The following is a 13,808-nucleotide window of genomic DNA, read 5'->3' on the forward strand; positions in this document are numbered from 1 at the left end:
AAAAAAGCCATTCTCTCTGGCAAACAGGAAATGGAATTTACTTTCTTATTTTTTTAAGAAGAACATTATTTCTACCATCAGTCTCCTGATTTCAGCCATTGATTTCAGTTAATGATCCCCGTAGTCTTTCTCTATTTTAAATCATATTAGTTTTAGATGCTGAGAAAAATTGCTGCATATCCACTAAATTTGTGTGTGGCACTTTATATTTCTATTATTTAGCAATTTAACAACACAATCCTCAGGGATTAGGAATCAGTTTCACTCCTCATAGAATGTCTATATTACTATCATTATCTACAGGATAACATAAAACCTTTGAATATAACTACTTTGTTACTATTACTAAATAAATTCATAAAGTCTTTAAGTTAATTAACCCCACCACTATCCTGCCTTCTTAAGGTGGTATTTTATAAAAGAATTCCTCATTGTGTTGGGAGAGACAACCTCGCGTAAAGAAAAGACCAAGACATTTCCAATTTTGTCTCCCCCTCTACCACTTACAAACAGTGTTACCTTGGGTAAGTGCTTACTGCTCTCAAGTGTTTTCTTCAGTGCAAACCAGAAGGTAATAAAGCCTGCTCTCACAGTACTTATGATTGGGATAAAACTAAAGAGATATCATACATAAAGTAAGTGGCAGATATTAGATAAGAGAGAATTATAAAGTACAAAGCTTGAATATTCTATTAATTCTGATTACTCTAAAAATGCATGTTAAGTACCTAAGAAAATCGTTTTCACAAAATCAAACACTACAAGCTTTATATGATACATTTGTGACACAATGGTAATTTTTAATACCTGTCACAAATCTACTGTCTTCCACAAATATACGCAGTTAAATCATGATCAGTTTTGGCTAGTTTGGACACAGTTATCAAATTCTCAAATTAAATATGAATTAAAGACTATTGTTCAGGTTTATATGACTAAATTCCCAATAGGCCTAAGTTTTTGCAAAATAAATGCAGGTTTTTAAATCCCTAATATGTGGGTTCATGAAATATCTTATTGGTGAATAGTTATAGTCAAAATTAAGTCCATCCTACTAAATATAATATTAAAGAAGACTCTTGAGATTACATTTTCTTCTCTCCTAGGTCATCTCACAGACATATATTAATACTAAACACTATTTAAAAACACTGTTTTTAATATTTTTAAAATGTATTTTTGATACATATTTTCCAGGTACATGTGATAAATAATTTGATATACTCTTATAATCAAATCAAGGTAACTGGGATCTCTATTACAATGTGTTTAATCTTGGAACAGAGATAATTTTACTTTGATACAAATATTTTCTTCTAAATATTTATACACATTTTAAGAAGTCAATGAAATAAAATACTTTCCACCATCTCTACCTTATCTCTCCTCACTCTATTTTCAACATTTTTTGTTTATATTTGCTTCTATTCTGAAACAGCAACAGTGCTTCTTAAGAAAGGACTCTCGGGCTGGTCGCGGTGGCTCACGCTGGCACTCCTCAGGCGGATCACCTGAGGTCGGGAAGTTGAGACCAGCCTGACCAAAATGGAGAAACCCCATCTCTACTAAAAAAAAGATTAAAAAAAAAGAAAATTAGCCAGGCATGGTGGCACACGCCTGTAACCCCAGCTACTCAGAAGGCTGTGGCAGGAGAATCGCTTGAATCCGAGAGGCGGAGGTTGCAGTGAGCCGAGATCGGACCATTGCACTCCAGCCTGGGCAACAAGAGCAAAACTCCGTCTCAAAAAAAAAAAAAAAAAAAAAAAGGATTCTCTAAAGGGAGTAAACTGGTACTTGCCACTGCAGATTGAGAGATAAATTACAAGAGTGCCTAACTGTTTGCTACTGGCTGAAGTATTAGGTTGGTGCAAAAGTAATTGTGGTTTCTGTCTTTTTAATGTGCAAAACCCGGAATTACTTTAGCACCAACCTAGAAGGGGGAGAAGAATAAAAGCCATGCGGAAATTCCCCTCTCCTGTTTTCTGTCTCCCTGGGTCTTGTGGAGAGGAGGCAATTAGCAGGAATATAAACCCACTATAACTTCAGCCCTGTGGAGAAATATAATCTGAGTCCTTACAGCTACTTTAACCTTACTAGACTAATTATAAAGTCCCCAAATAAAGCTCGAAGGTCTATGAAACCACAAACTCAAAAACAAATTCCTAATTTCTTTAGAAATCATCTATCTTCTTCCCTATTACTCATCCAGACTTGATTTTAAAGATTGGTTTTTCCTCTCTGAGGCACTTTTATTGAACTCAAAACAATTTTCAACACAGGTGAGAAATTTTAGAAAATTTAGATTTGAATTATCCTTGTTATATGCTATTAGTACCTATTAATAATAATGATACTACTTATGGCATCATAGCACCATGTTAAGAGCTCTACTCACATTAATGTATTTAGCCATTACTATAGCACTATGAGCAGGTAGCATGATTCTCCCCATTTTACAGAAAAGGAGAGAAGCTTGATGAGCCTAAGCAAGCAATTTGCTTTTAGCCATTCAAATTGAAAGTGCTAAGACTTGCACCCCCATCTGTCAGACTCCAAAACTTCTGTTCTTAACCCCAGTCTATATGATTTCATGTTTACTTCTGAATGCGATCACTGATAGCAGAGGGGTGAGATCCTCAGATTCATGACGTTACTGGCAACCAAGATCCTAATACTTATCTAATCTGTTCCCCAACCTCTGTCATCACTCATATGCACACTTTTTTCTTTTCTCTTCTTCTTAATGCAATAGATTGAATGTTTTTCCCTTCAAAATTTATACGTTGAAACCTAATCCCCAACGTAATGATAGGTGGAGCTCGTATGAATGGGATTAATGCCCTTATAAAAGAGACCCCAGAGATGTAGTTAGTTCCTTCCATTGTGTGGTGACACATTGAGAAGGCTCTGCCTATGAACCAGAAAGCAAGCCATCAGTAGATACTAAATCTTCTGGTGCTCTAATCTTGGACTTCCGAGACTCCAGAACTGTGTGAACTGTTAGAAATAAATTTCTGTTGCTTATAAACTACTCAGTTTATGGTATTTTTTTATAGTAGCCTGAAAAACTGAGAATATATATATATATTGGGAATAGGAATACTTTATTTTATATATTTTAAGGGAATGGGAATATTTTATTTTATATATATTTATTTAATATATTATATATAATGGAAATGGGAATCTTTCATTTTAACGAGGAAATATGGGAATGGAGATATCATTAAATATTTTATATTTAGTGATATCTCCATTCCCATACTTTCTCACAAGGTAATCAACCTGTGTTCCTGTATTCTTCCATACATTTTTCTATGTTCTTACTACTATTTATCACACAATCATCTATCATATGACTATCATACAACTATGTACACTCATATATATAGATTTTCAGGTTAGATGTTTGCATAAACATTTAATCATTCTTTAAACATCCTCAGTTTTTTTTCAGGTAAAAATAATTAGGGAAGTGTGGAACAGGTAAATAATATTTTATTTCCTTGGTGTTTATTTACAAATTAAAATGACCTTTGAGTAAGGTAAATTACTCAAATCATAATCTTATATTTCAGAGGTTTCCATACATTGCCATCATATTTTTGACAATAATGATTTTGGAATACTAAGCAGGCCTATACCTGATTTTACTACTAAGAATATAAATCCAAGTATGGTGGGCTTTCAGAGGAACCCAGCTCTCTGCCAGGCTAAGACAATCATGTTGAAGAATCATGCTCTGGAGATGATAGAGATCCTTGATGTATCAAGACTGGCCTTAAATGTTAGGGATCTTTTTTTTTAATGTCAGGAAAATCATATGATACTCATTAGTAGTCACTTACCTTTGGACCAGGTAATCCAGGTAACCCAGGATTTCCATGTGGCCCTGGTATGCCCTGCAAGTAGTGAAAAAAGTCATCATTCTTGGAACATATTGGAACGGAACAAAGTACAATTGCTTACTTTCCTGTCAACATGTGTTATCCCTTTCTACATTTGAGTTTTTGCTTATGTTATTATATATACCTTAAAGACCTATTTCCTTTAGCTTATCCCCTATACCTACCCAAATTATTCTTCAGATGTCAACTCATTTTTAAATCCTAGTCACAAGAACATGAAGCAATATCTTTTTCCTACTAACTTCTATAGAAATTTCTTCATATAACATTCATTTGCCAAGCAATTGTATATTGCCTCGGGACATTTCTTATACTGTTCTAATCTGTTGCTTAAATACTTTATTGCTGTTCTAACTACCTTATGACATGTTCTATTTAGGCCCAGGATTATAAATTCTTTGAAAAGAGACTCTTAAAAATATTAGTAGTGTAGTACTTAACACATTGAATGGCTACACTCGATTAATATTTAGCAATTTGATTTTGCATCACTGATAAATTATATAATCTGAATTCAAAACTTCATTCCATTTCTGAGTACCTACTATATGCTAGGAACTGTTTATGTTTTGTGCCTCTCGTTACTAATCCTTATAACAATCCTGCAAGGTTATTATTTTTACTCCCATTTAAAAATCAGCTCATACAACCAGTAAGTAGAGGAACAGGTCACCCTCTCCAAGAAAGGTTTCTATGTCTCCAGGCTCTCTATACTTACTTCAATTTTGCACCCTACTTCTGTGCTCTTCAGTCATACCTCCCTCTTAACACATAACATATAGTTAATAATTATTTGTCTCTTCAGTTCTGAATTAATAGAGCAGAATGCTTCAGAAAGGCAGAGATGTCAGCAACGCAAATATTGAAAATACGACTAGCAAGATGAAAACTAAAGAAAAAAGATTAAATTTTGGCTGGGTGTGGTGGCTCACATCTGTAATTCTAGCACTTTGAGAGGCCAAGGTGGGAGCATTACTTGAGCTCAGGAGAGACCAGCCAGGGTAACACAGCAAGACTTCATCACTACCAAAAATCAAAAAAGTTTGCCAGGCATAGTGGCCCGCACCTGTAGTCCCAGCTACTCAGAAAGCTGAGGTGAGAAGATGCCTTGAGCCCTGGAGATCAAGGCTGCAGTGAGCTATGACACCCATCATTGCGCTCCAGCCTGGGTGACAGAGTGAGACCCTGTCTCACAAAAAAAAAAAAAAAAAGTTTAGATGTTATGACTTACGTTATTAGTAGCCTTCAAAAAGTACATTTTAATAAAGTATATGTAAAACATTTATGGGGATTAATGAATAAGTTGCTGATGTAAAAGTAAGGACAATGGATATAAATTATTATTTCACAAAGCTCAGTAATGCAAACAACAGTGAGCCAAAACAATAGCTTTAGGAAAAATTAATATCAATGAAAGTTTGGGATTTATAAAAGAGGGTTAACTAGTTGGTTGTTGCCAAATAATATAAAATTTACAGAGAGAAAACATGTGCAGCTGCAAATTTTAAGTTAGATATGGTGAAATTAGGAAAAGTAAAATAATTCACCTTGAGAAAAACACTCTTCCTTAAGGGAATGAGAATTGGACAAATAAATGGAAGATAAAAAGTAAATTATGGAAGGAAACTGCTGTATTATGAGAACAGATGGAGATTTTGAACCTGAAGTTCATGCTGTTGAGAGAACAACCTTAGCAGTGGATAGGGAATAGAATTAGTATGAAAATGGGCCCAGTTTCTCAGAAAAGTAGGATCCAAATTCTCACAGAGAGGTAGGAGGATGGGAATGGTTCATGGGCTAGAGGAGAATAAGCAAGATTTAGTAAGGGCTACACGAGAAATGTGATAGGTCATCAACTACAGAGAATTTGTTTTAATGCAAAACAGCTAGAGCCCAGTGAGAATTCATCTTAGGCCTCAAATGGACAAGAGTTTGATGTGACTATGGACAACTTAAAGTAATATTTTAGAGTAATTTTTTCTTTATAGTCTTTATATGTTAAATAAAAATCAGAATAAAAACAAAGTGGATTATATAAAAGGTATTTGCATTTGTCATACAATTATTTTCCTAACTTATTGAACAAAGGTGTTTTGTAGTAAAATATCCGCACTTTTTTTAGGTTTGAAAGAAACTAATTGTAACACAGCAATAAGTCTTTTGTTGGGCCTGTGTAATGTGAAAAACTACTGCTGATCTTTAATGCAGCTTTTTCCCTCAGGGCAGTTATTTTCTAGTCAATAGCTTCAGAATTTTCCACTATGTAATCCAGGAATGTACTGTTTTAAGGCAGCCCACTCCTCTTCATTTCCCCAAACAAATGAACCTCACCTTAGACTACTGCAATCACTTTATAAGTAAGAATAATGTTACAAGTAGCACCAGAACAGCCACTAATTTACAAATTTGATATCTTTGTTGGACATGTTCACGGAGAATGCTTTGGCTGTGTGTTTACACTCAAAATAAACTAGGCTACATATGTTCTTAAACTTCTCTTGAATTGGCTAAGGTAGGACTAAGTTTGAAGATCCAGGCAGGTTTCCAAAGGAAGTACATACTGTACAATACTAGAAAAAACATATTAGAAAGTTAAAAATTCTCACTGCCAGCAGAAAATGTAGCCCATCTACTTACCCGTGGACCTCTCTTCCCTGATGGACCTGGGATACCTGCTGGACCAGGTGGACCCTTGGAAAACAAATGCCAAGACATTAGGTATGATAGTAGATGCATTATTTTTCTTATAGGTCTTAATAAGATTTCCACCCAAAGACAACTCTTTCTCAGTTCCCAGTTCCCAGCTGATGATGATTTTTAAGTAACATGAACCCCCTTACCCTAATCGGCAGGGGTGAGTTGAAACTCAAGTGTCCTCTTTAACCAGGTCAGAAATGGCAGCAGGAAGTCTATAACTTATGGTTACAGCCACCATATCTGGTTTTTAAAGGGACCACAACTAGTAGTTTTGTGGGTAATTTTTTACCTAAATTTACTTTCACTGTGGAAGGAGGAATTCAATTTAGGGTTTGGAGACCAGCAACTACAAGGTTTTTTCAAACTCAATTGAAGATTTGCTTTGAAAAATGAAAGCACTGGCCATTTTATGTTCTTTTAAAAGAATTATACCAAGGATCTGTGTAATGTGTTAAACTGTTATAATGAAATCCTTCTTGTATATCTATTAATAAATCTGACTTATACCAATTGCAGCACACTAGGAAGTCACTAATAGAGTTAAATGATTTATAAAACAAACTAAGAAAGCAAAAACTGATCAATTGTTAAAGTGTTCTGAGTTATTTAAATGTTAATTTCTAAATATATCAAATAAGAAATAGGACACTACTTCTTTACTTCTCCATATAATGTTTTATGTTGTCTTCTTTACTTACTTTAACAATCAACTGTGGAAGAATAAATGCTCATTTGTGATATGGTTGAACACATATTCATTCATTCATCTGTTCATTCATTCAATTGTTACTGAGCACTCTGAGATATGGCATTGTTCTTGGCGTCTATAGAGCATATACATACCCCATTCAACAAATCTTCATTCGTTATTGCAGTAAAACTGGTACACACTGCCAAATTCGACACATCAGGGTTAAAATACTAGCCTCACCAGTAACAAGGACTGTGACCTAATGTGCTTTATTTTTCTTCATTGTAAAATGTTTATATATCTATGCTGATTGCACATAAAATAAAGAGATGAATCCAGATTAAATCATATGTACTTGCCAATACGTGACAGTTTTTTAACCTACAATTTCATAATTTCATACAGTTTAAACTGCAGCATGGCCAGGTACACCTAAAATGTACACTGAGTTTCAAAGGAGGAGAGGGAAAATGGATTGATAGGAAAGGATCATTCCAATTCAAAAACACAGAGGGAAATGAGTAAATTATGTTGAAAAATAACAGTTATTTTACATATTTCTCATCTCACTTTTTTTGATATTAACTACTCCTTGAAACTTTCTCTTTTATTAGAGTCATTTGCAGTTTTCTGATACTCATTATATATTTCAGACTGTCCATGTTTTTCCTTTAGTTGCACTTTTTCTTCTCTTACCCCCTAAATTTATAAAACTTTTCATGTATTTCCTAATATTGACAGAGAAATGCTATCTTTTTTTTTTTTTTTTTTTTTTTTTTGAGACGGAGTCTCGCTCTGTCGCCCAGGCTGGAGTGCAGTGGCTGGATCTCAGCTCACTGCAAGCTCTGCCTCCCGGGTTTATGCCATTCTCCTGCCTCAGCCTCCCGAGTAGCTGGGACTACAGGCGCCCACCACCTCGCCCGGCTAGTTTTTTGTATTTTTTAGTAGAGACGGGGTTTCACTGTGTTAGCCAGGATGGTCTCGATCTCCTGACCTCATGATCCGCCCGTCTCGGCCTCCCAAAGTGCTGGGATTACAGGCTTGAGCCACCGCGCCCGGCCGAGAAATGCTATTTCTATTCAGCCCCTAACTGAGGGCATTCTCCTTCCTCAGCTGTTCAAATATTTTAGCAGCCATTATCATACCACTAGCTTCCATCAAATCTTGATTTTCACTCATTGTCAAGAAAAATTGACTTTCTTTTCAAGTTAATTCTGGTCCTGTTGTTATAATCAAAAAGTTAGCAGCTGTTGATTTGAATTTCATTCCCCAAAATATAAGAGCCAGTAGGAGAAATTGCAACTAAAATGAAAAAGAAAATGGAAAGTTTTCTTTAAAAATGTCTACTTTGGTTTAGTGCCCTGTCACACTATTTGTGACAAAAGAAAACACTATTCCATTCACATCGGAAAGGCAGTTTGCTATGGCTTGCATTTGTGTCTCCCCAAAATTCATGTGTTGAAATCCTAAACAAAGTGATGGTAGTAGGAGATGGGGACTTTGGGAGGTGATGGGTCAGGGATTAGTGTCCTATAAAAGAGGCATAAGGGAATTAGTTCATTTTCCTCTTCCACCATGTAAGGACACAGCACAAAGGTGCTGTCTATAAACCAGAAATCAGGCCCTGACCAACTACCAAATCTGCTGGCACCTTGATCTTCAACTTCCCAGCTTCCAGACTGTGAGAAATAAATTTCTATAGTGTATAAGCCTCTTGGTTTATGGAATTTTGTTATAGAAGCCTGAAATAACTAAGATGCAATTAACATTAGATACTGGGGGGGAAAGAAGGTATATTTTATGTCATGATTTAAATATTTGAATTGTTTAATAAGCACTAAATTAAAATCAATTCTCATGTCTTCATAATTTTGCGGTTTCAAAATCTTTGACAACATATTATTAATAGGCATTTTCTAGATACCAGAAAAGAAAGATAATTTTTATAGCATGACATTTTTGAGGAGAATAAATTACTTTCTATAAATAAGGTTAAGTACTAAGAAAGGCACTTTAACTTTCAGATTATTGTTATTAAGAGAAAGTACAATTCGATTTAAAGAGCAATGGTTTTGCAATCATACAATGTAGATTCAAATCATGCCTTAATCATTTACTTGCTGAATAACCTTGGATTAGTCAGTTACCTTTTCTAAGCCTTAGTTTCCTCATCTTTAAAATATTGATGATAGAAATTTACCTTTCAGGGTTATTGTGAGTATTAAAGCTGTTGTATATAAAATACCTGTCACTGTGCCTGGCAGTGATAGTAGTTAACCAGTAAACTGTAGTCTAATTAACCTCTTTTTTTTTTTTTTTTTTTTCTGAAACGGAGTCTCGCTCTGTTACCTAGGCTGGAGTACACTGGCATGATCTTGGCTTACTGCAATCTCCCCTTGTTGGGTTCAAGCAATTCTCCTGCCTCAGCCTCCTGAGTAGCTGGGATTACAGGTGCGTGCCACCACGCCCAGCTAATTTTTTTGTATTTTTAGTAGAGACGGGGTTTCACCATGTTGGTCAGGCTGGTCTCAAACTCCTGACGTCATGATCCCCCCACATCGGCCTCCCAAAGTGTTGGGATTACAGGTGTGAGCCACTGTGCCTGGCCTAATTAATTTTTTAAGGTACGCATAAGGCACAGCAATCACTGAGTAAATGTTAGATATTATTATTATGAGGGTAATATATACATTAAGGTAAATCTATTTGATAGACCAATACTTCTAAAAGATAATAACCCCTGGTCAGTTAACATTGGAAATCCTGCATCTTACATTCCTTTTTGAATTTATTCATTCACTCACTCAATAAATATTATATAGCATCAAGCCCTCCTGGAGTTTGCAGTCTAGAAAAAAACACATACATTAACAGATAAACACGCAATTACAAATTTTACTTAGTGATATGGAGGAAAAGAAAAGGCAACCAAGAAAGAGGTTAATGTAGTGGACCTAATTTTTATTGTGATGTCAAAGAAGGCTTTTCTGAAGAAGTATTTAGTTAGACCTAAAAGATTAATAGGAGCTAGAAAAGAGAAGAAAATAAAATTCCAGAAGATAGGAATAAATAAATGAGGGCATGAGTAAAACAAAACAAAACAAAACAAATAAAAGACACAATCATTTTGAGGAATTAAAAGAAAAACTAATAGAGTAAGGGGAAAAGTGGGGCAAGAGGCAGTTGTAGAGGTAAGCAGGGGCCATATCACATACCTGCACAGGTCAGGATACAGAGTTTGAGTTTAAGTGCTATAACCTTCTTCCACTGAAGGATTTAAGCTGATAAATAATGTTATCTGATTCATGTTTGTAAAAGATCACTAGAGAATTTTGGTAAAAGATGTCAGAGTGAGAAGATTTTTCAGACTACTCTCCCTCCCTCAAAATCAGCTATAAACAACAAGAAACACCAAAAGAAGAAAACATCATCTCCTCTGAAACAAGGAAAGGATCATAACCACAAACCACAAAATGTGAAGATTATCTGCCCAATACTGAGGAACTTTGGAGCAAACGTGTTGAGAGATAACCAAAACCAAAAACCTCCTCAGACCTCAAACCTTGGATACATATTCGTCTTCAAAATCCACTTCAATAATTTTTTGATTATGATAAGGTTTAAGGGAATGGGCCACAGGAAACATGATTCATGACCCAGTAAAAACCCAACTTCAAAGAGCCAAGAGTAGAAAAGTTGGAGCTGAAGAAGAAAATACCATTTTTATGATCCACAACCAGAACCCTCTCTGGTGAGAGGGGACAAAAGACAAGAAGAACACAAATCACCCTATCACTTCTGAGAGAGCCTGTGATACAAAAGGATTCACAACAAATTGTGTGTGAACATGAGAGGACACATGCCTCTGGGTAGAAGATACAACAAATATGGTAAGATGGTGTTTCAGGCAGCAATCTAAATTTGAGTCTGTGTACCATTCCACCTTACTTTCCTATGCCTCTCCCTATACCATTCTGAAACAAGTCACCCAGATAGAGTTACCTTTATTTTAAAAATGAAAAATAACCAGAGGGCAATCAGTAGAGGATTTATAAATAGATGCTGGGAGGAAGGGAAAAGTGAGAGGACAGGAAAATAAATTTAAAGAACAAAGCTGGAGGCCTCATGCTACCTGACTTCAAACTGCAAGGCTACAGTAACCAAAACAGCATGGTACTGGTACCAAAACAGATATATAGACCAATGGAACAGAACAGAGGCCTCAGAAATAACACCATACATCTACAACCATCTGATCTTTGACAAACCTGACAAGAGCAAGAAATGGGGAAAGGATTCCCTATTTAATAAATGGTGCGGGGAAAACTAGCTTGCCATATGTAGAAAGCTGAAACTGGATCCCTTCCTTACATCTTATACAAAAATTAATTCAAGATGGATTAAAGACTTAAATGTTAGACCTAAAACCATAAAAACCCTAGAAGAAAACCTAGGCAATACCATTCAGGACATAGGCATGGGTCTATGACTTCATGACTTAAACACCAAAAGCAACAGCAACAAAAGCCAAAATAGACAAATGGGATCTAATTAAACTAAAGAGCTTCTGCACAGCAAAAGAAACTACCCTCAGAGTGAACAGGCAACCTACATAATGGGAGAAAATTTTTGCAATCTACCCATCTGACAAAGGGCTAATATCCAGATTCTACAAAGAACTTAAACAAATTTACAAGAAAAATCAAACAACCCCATCAAAAAGTAGGCAAAGGAGATGAACAGACATTTCTCAAAAGAAGACATTTATGCAGCCAACAGACACATGAAAAAATACTCATCATCACTGGTCATCAGAGAAATGCAAATCAAAACCACAATAAGATACCATCTCACACCAGTTAGAACGGTGATCACTAAAAAGTCAGGGAACAACAGATGCTGGTGAAGATGTGGAGAAATAGGAATGCCCTTACACTGTTGGTGGGACTGTAAACTAGTTCAACCATTGTGGAAGACAGTGTGGTGATTCCTCAAGGATCTAGAACTAGAAATCCCATTTGACCCAGTCATCCCATTACTAGGTATATACCCAAAGGATTATAAATCATGCTACTATAAAGACACATGCACACGCATGTTTACTGTGGTACTATTCACAATAGCAAAGACTTGGAACCAACCCAAATGTCCATCTATGATAGACTGGATTAAGTAAATGTGGCACATACACACCATGGAATACTATACAGCCATAAAAAAGGATGAGTTCATGTCCTTTGTAGGGACATGGATGAAGCTGGAAACCATCATTCTGAGCAAACTATCACAAAGACAGAAAACCAAACACCGCATGTTCTCACTCATAGGTGGGAATTGAGGAATGAGAACACTTGGACATAGGGTGGGGAACATCACACACCAGGGACTGTTGTTTGGTGGAGGTAGAGGGGAGGGATAGCATTAGGAGAAATACATAATGTAAATGACGAGTTAATGGGTGCAGCAAACCAACATGGCACATGTATACATATGTAACAAACCTGCACATTGTGCACATGTACCGTAGAACTTAAAGTACAATAAAAAAAATTTTTACTTAGTACCATTCTTTTAACATGAATATTGTTTTAACATTAATTCACTAACAGCATCCTTTTTATTAGCACATAATAAAGAGAATAATTGTTAATGTGAAAAAAGAAAATTATTTACCAGAAGAGGAATTACTTCATACAACAGATAAAGAGTTCAGTTACATAGTTCACTACATATTCAAAGAATGTCAACATGACATTAATCTTCAAAAATAAAGCTCAAAGAAGAGTTGTGAAAGATTTTTAAAAATGTGAAAGATTAAAAAAAGAAAGAGAAAAAAAGAAACTCTTTGATGAAAGCCATGTCAGAGCAATAAAAACTGATTAAATAGAATTTAAAAATCAAGGAAGGGATAGGAATATATAGAATAAGTGAGTTCGCACAAAATGAAATGGAAAAGAGCAATCATGATGACACAGTTGTAGAGAAGATAATAAATACCATTCATCATCACAAATGACATTTGACATATGCAAGCTTGTATGCCCGAAGAATTTAGAAAAATGGAACCAAGCAATATTTGGTTATTAAAAGGGGAAGTCTTTCTATAATGAAAAATAATCTTCAGATCAAAAGAGTATTCCCCCAAAAACCTGATTCAGAACCTAATAGGTTTAAAGAACTTCAAAGATACAGAACTGCATGGGTATATAGGCAGGAAAAAATTGTCACCTAAAAGTAGGAAAAACCAGGCTGGCTTCAGGCTTTTGAGTCACATCTACTTCAAGAAACAGTAAAACAATTCCTACAAGTTCATTATTTTATCACCATTCAGTCTCTCATTAGCTCTCTAAAATCTACCTTTAGTCTTCTACACTGTGCTGAAGTTAGAATTCTCAAAGTTCAACAATGACTTTTTCACCAAGATATACAACAGATTACCCCTTTTTCTCAGTCCTCATTCTCTTTGACTTGTCTCTTTTGGCCCTGCTGATCAATTCCTTCTCAAAAGTCTT

The 13,808-nt window shown here is 35.4% G+C and overlaps 1 protein-coding gene across 1 annotated transcript in view; it reads right to left on the bottom strand.

The window, feature by feature from the left end:
* COL24A1 (collagen type XXIV alpha 1 chain) overlaps window positions 1-13,808 on the bottom strand; it is a 388,303-nt gene that overhangs the window by 344,787 nt on the left and 29,708 nt on the right. The window contains exons 4-5 of the mRNA XM_030912579.1: window positions 6,546-6,599; window positions 3,849-3,902 (exon numbers count right to left, since the gene is read on the bottom strand). Of these exons, the coding sequence (XP_030768439.1) occupies window positions 3,849-3,902; window positions 6,546-6,599 (108 nt within the window). The remainder of the gene's footprint in view (window positions 1-3,848; window positions 3,903-6,545; window positions 6,600-13,808) is intronic.

This window comes from Rhinopithecus roxellana, chromosome 12 (assembly GCF_007565055.1).
Source record: "Rhinopithecus roxellana isolate Shanxi Qingling chromosome 12, ASM756505v1, whole genome shotgun sequence".
Classification (NCBI taxonomy): Eukaryota; Metazoa; Chordata; class Mammalia; order Primates; family Cercopithecidae; genus Rhinopithecus; species Rhinopithecus roxellana.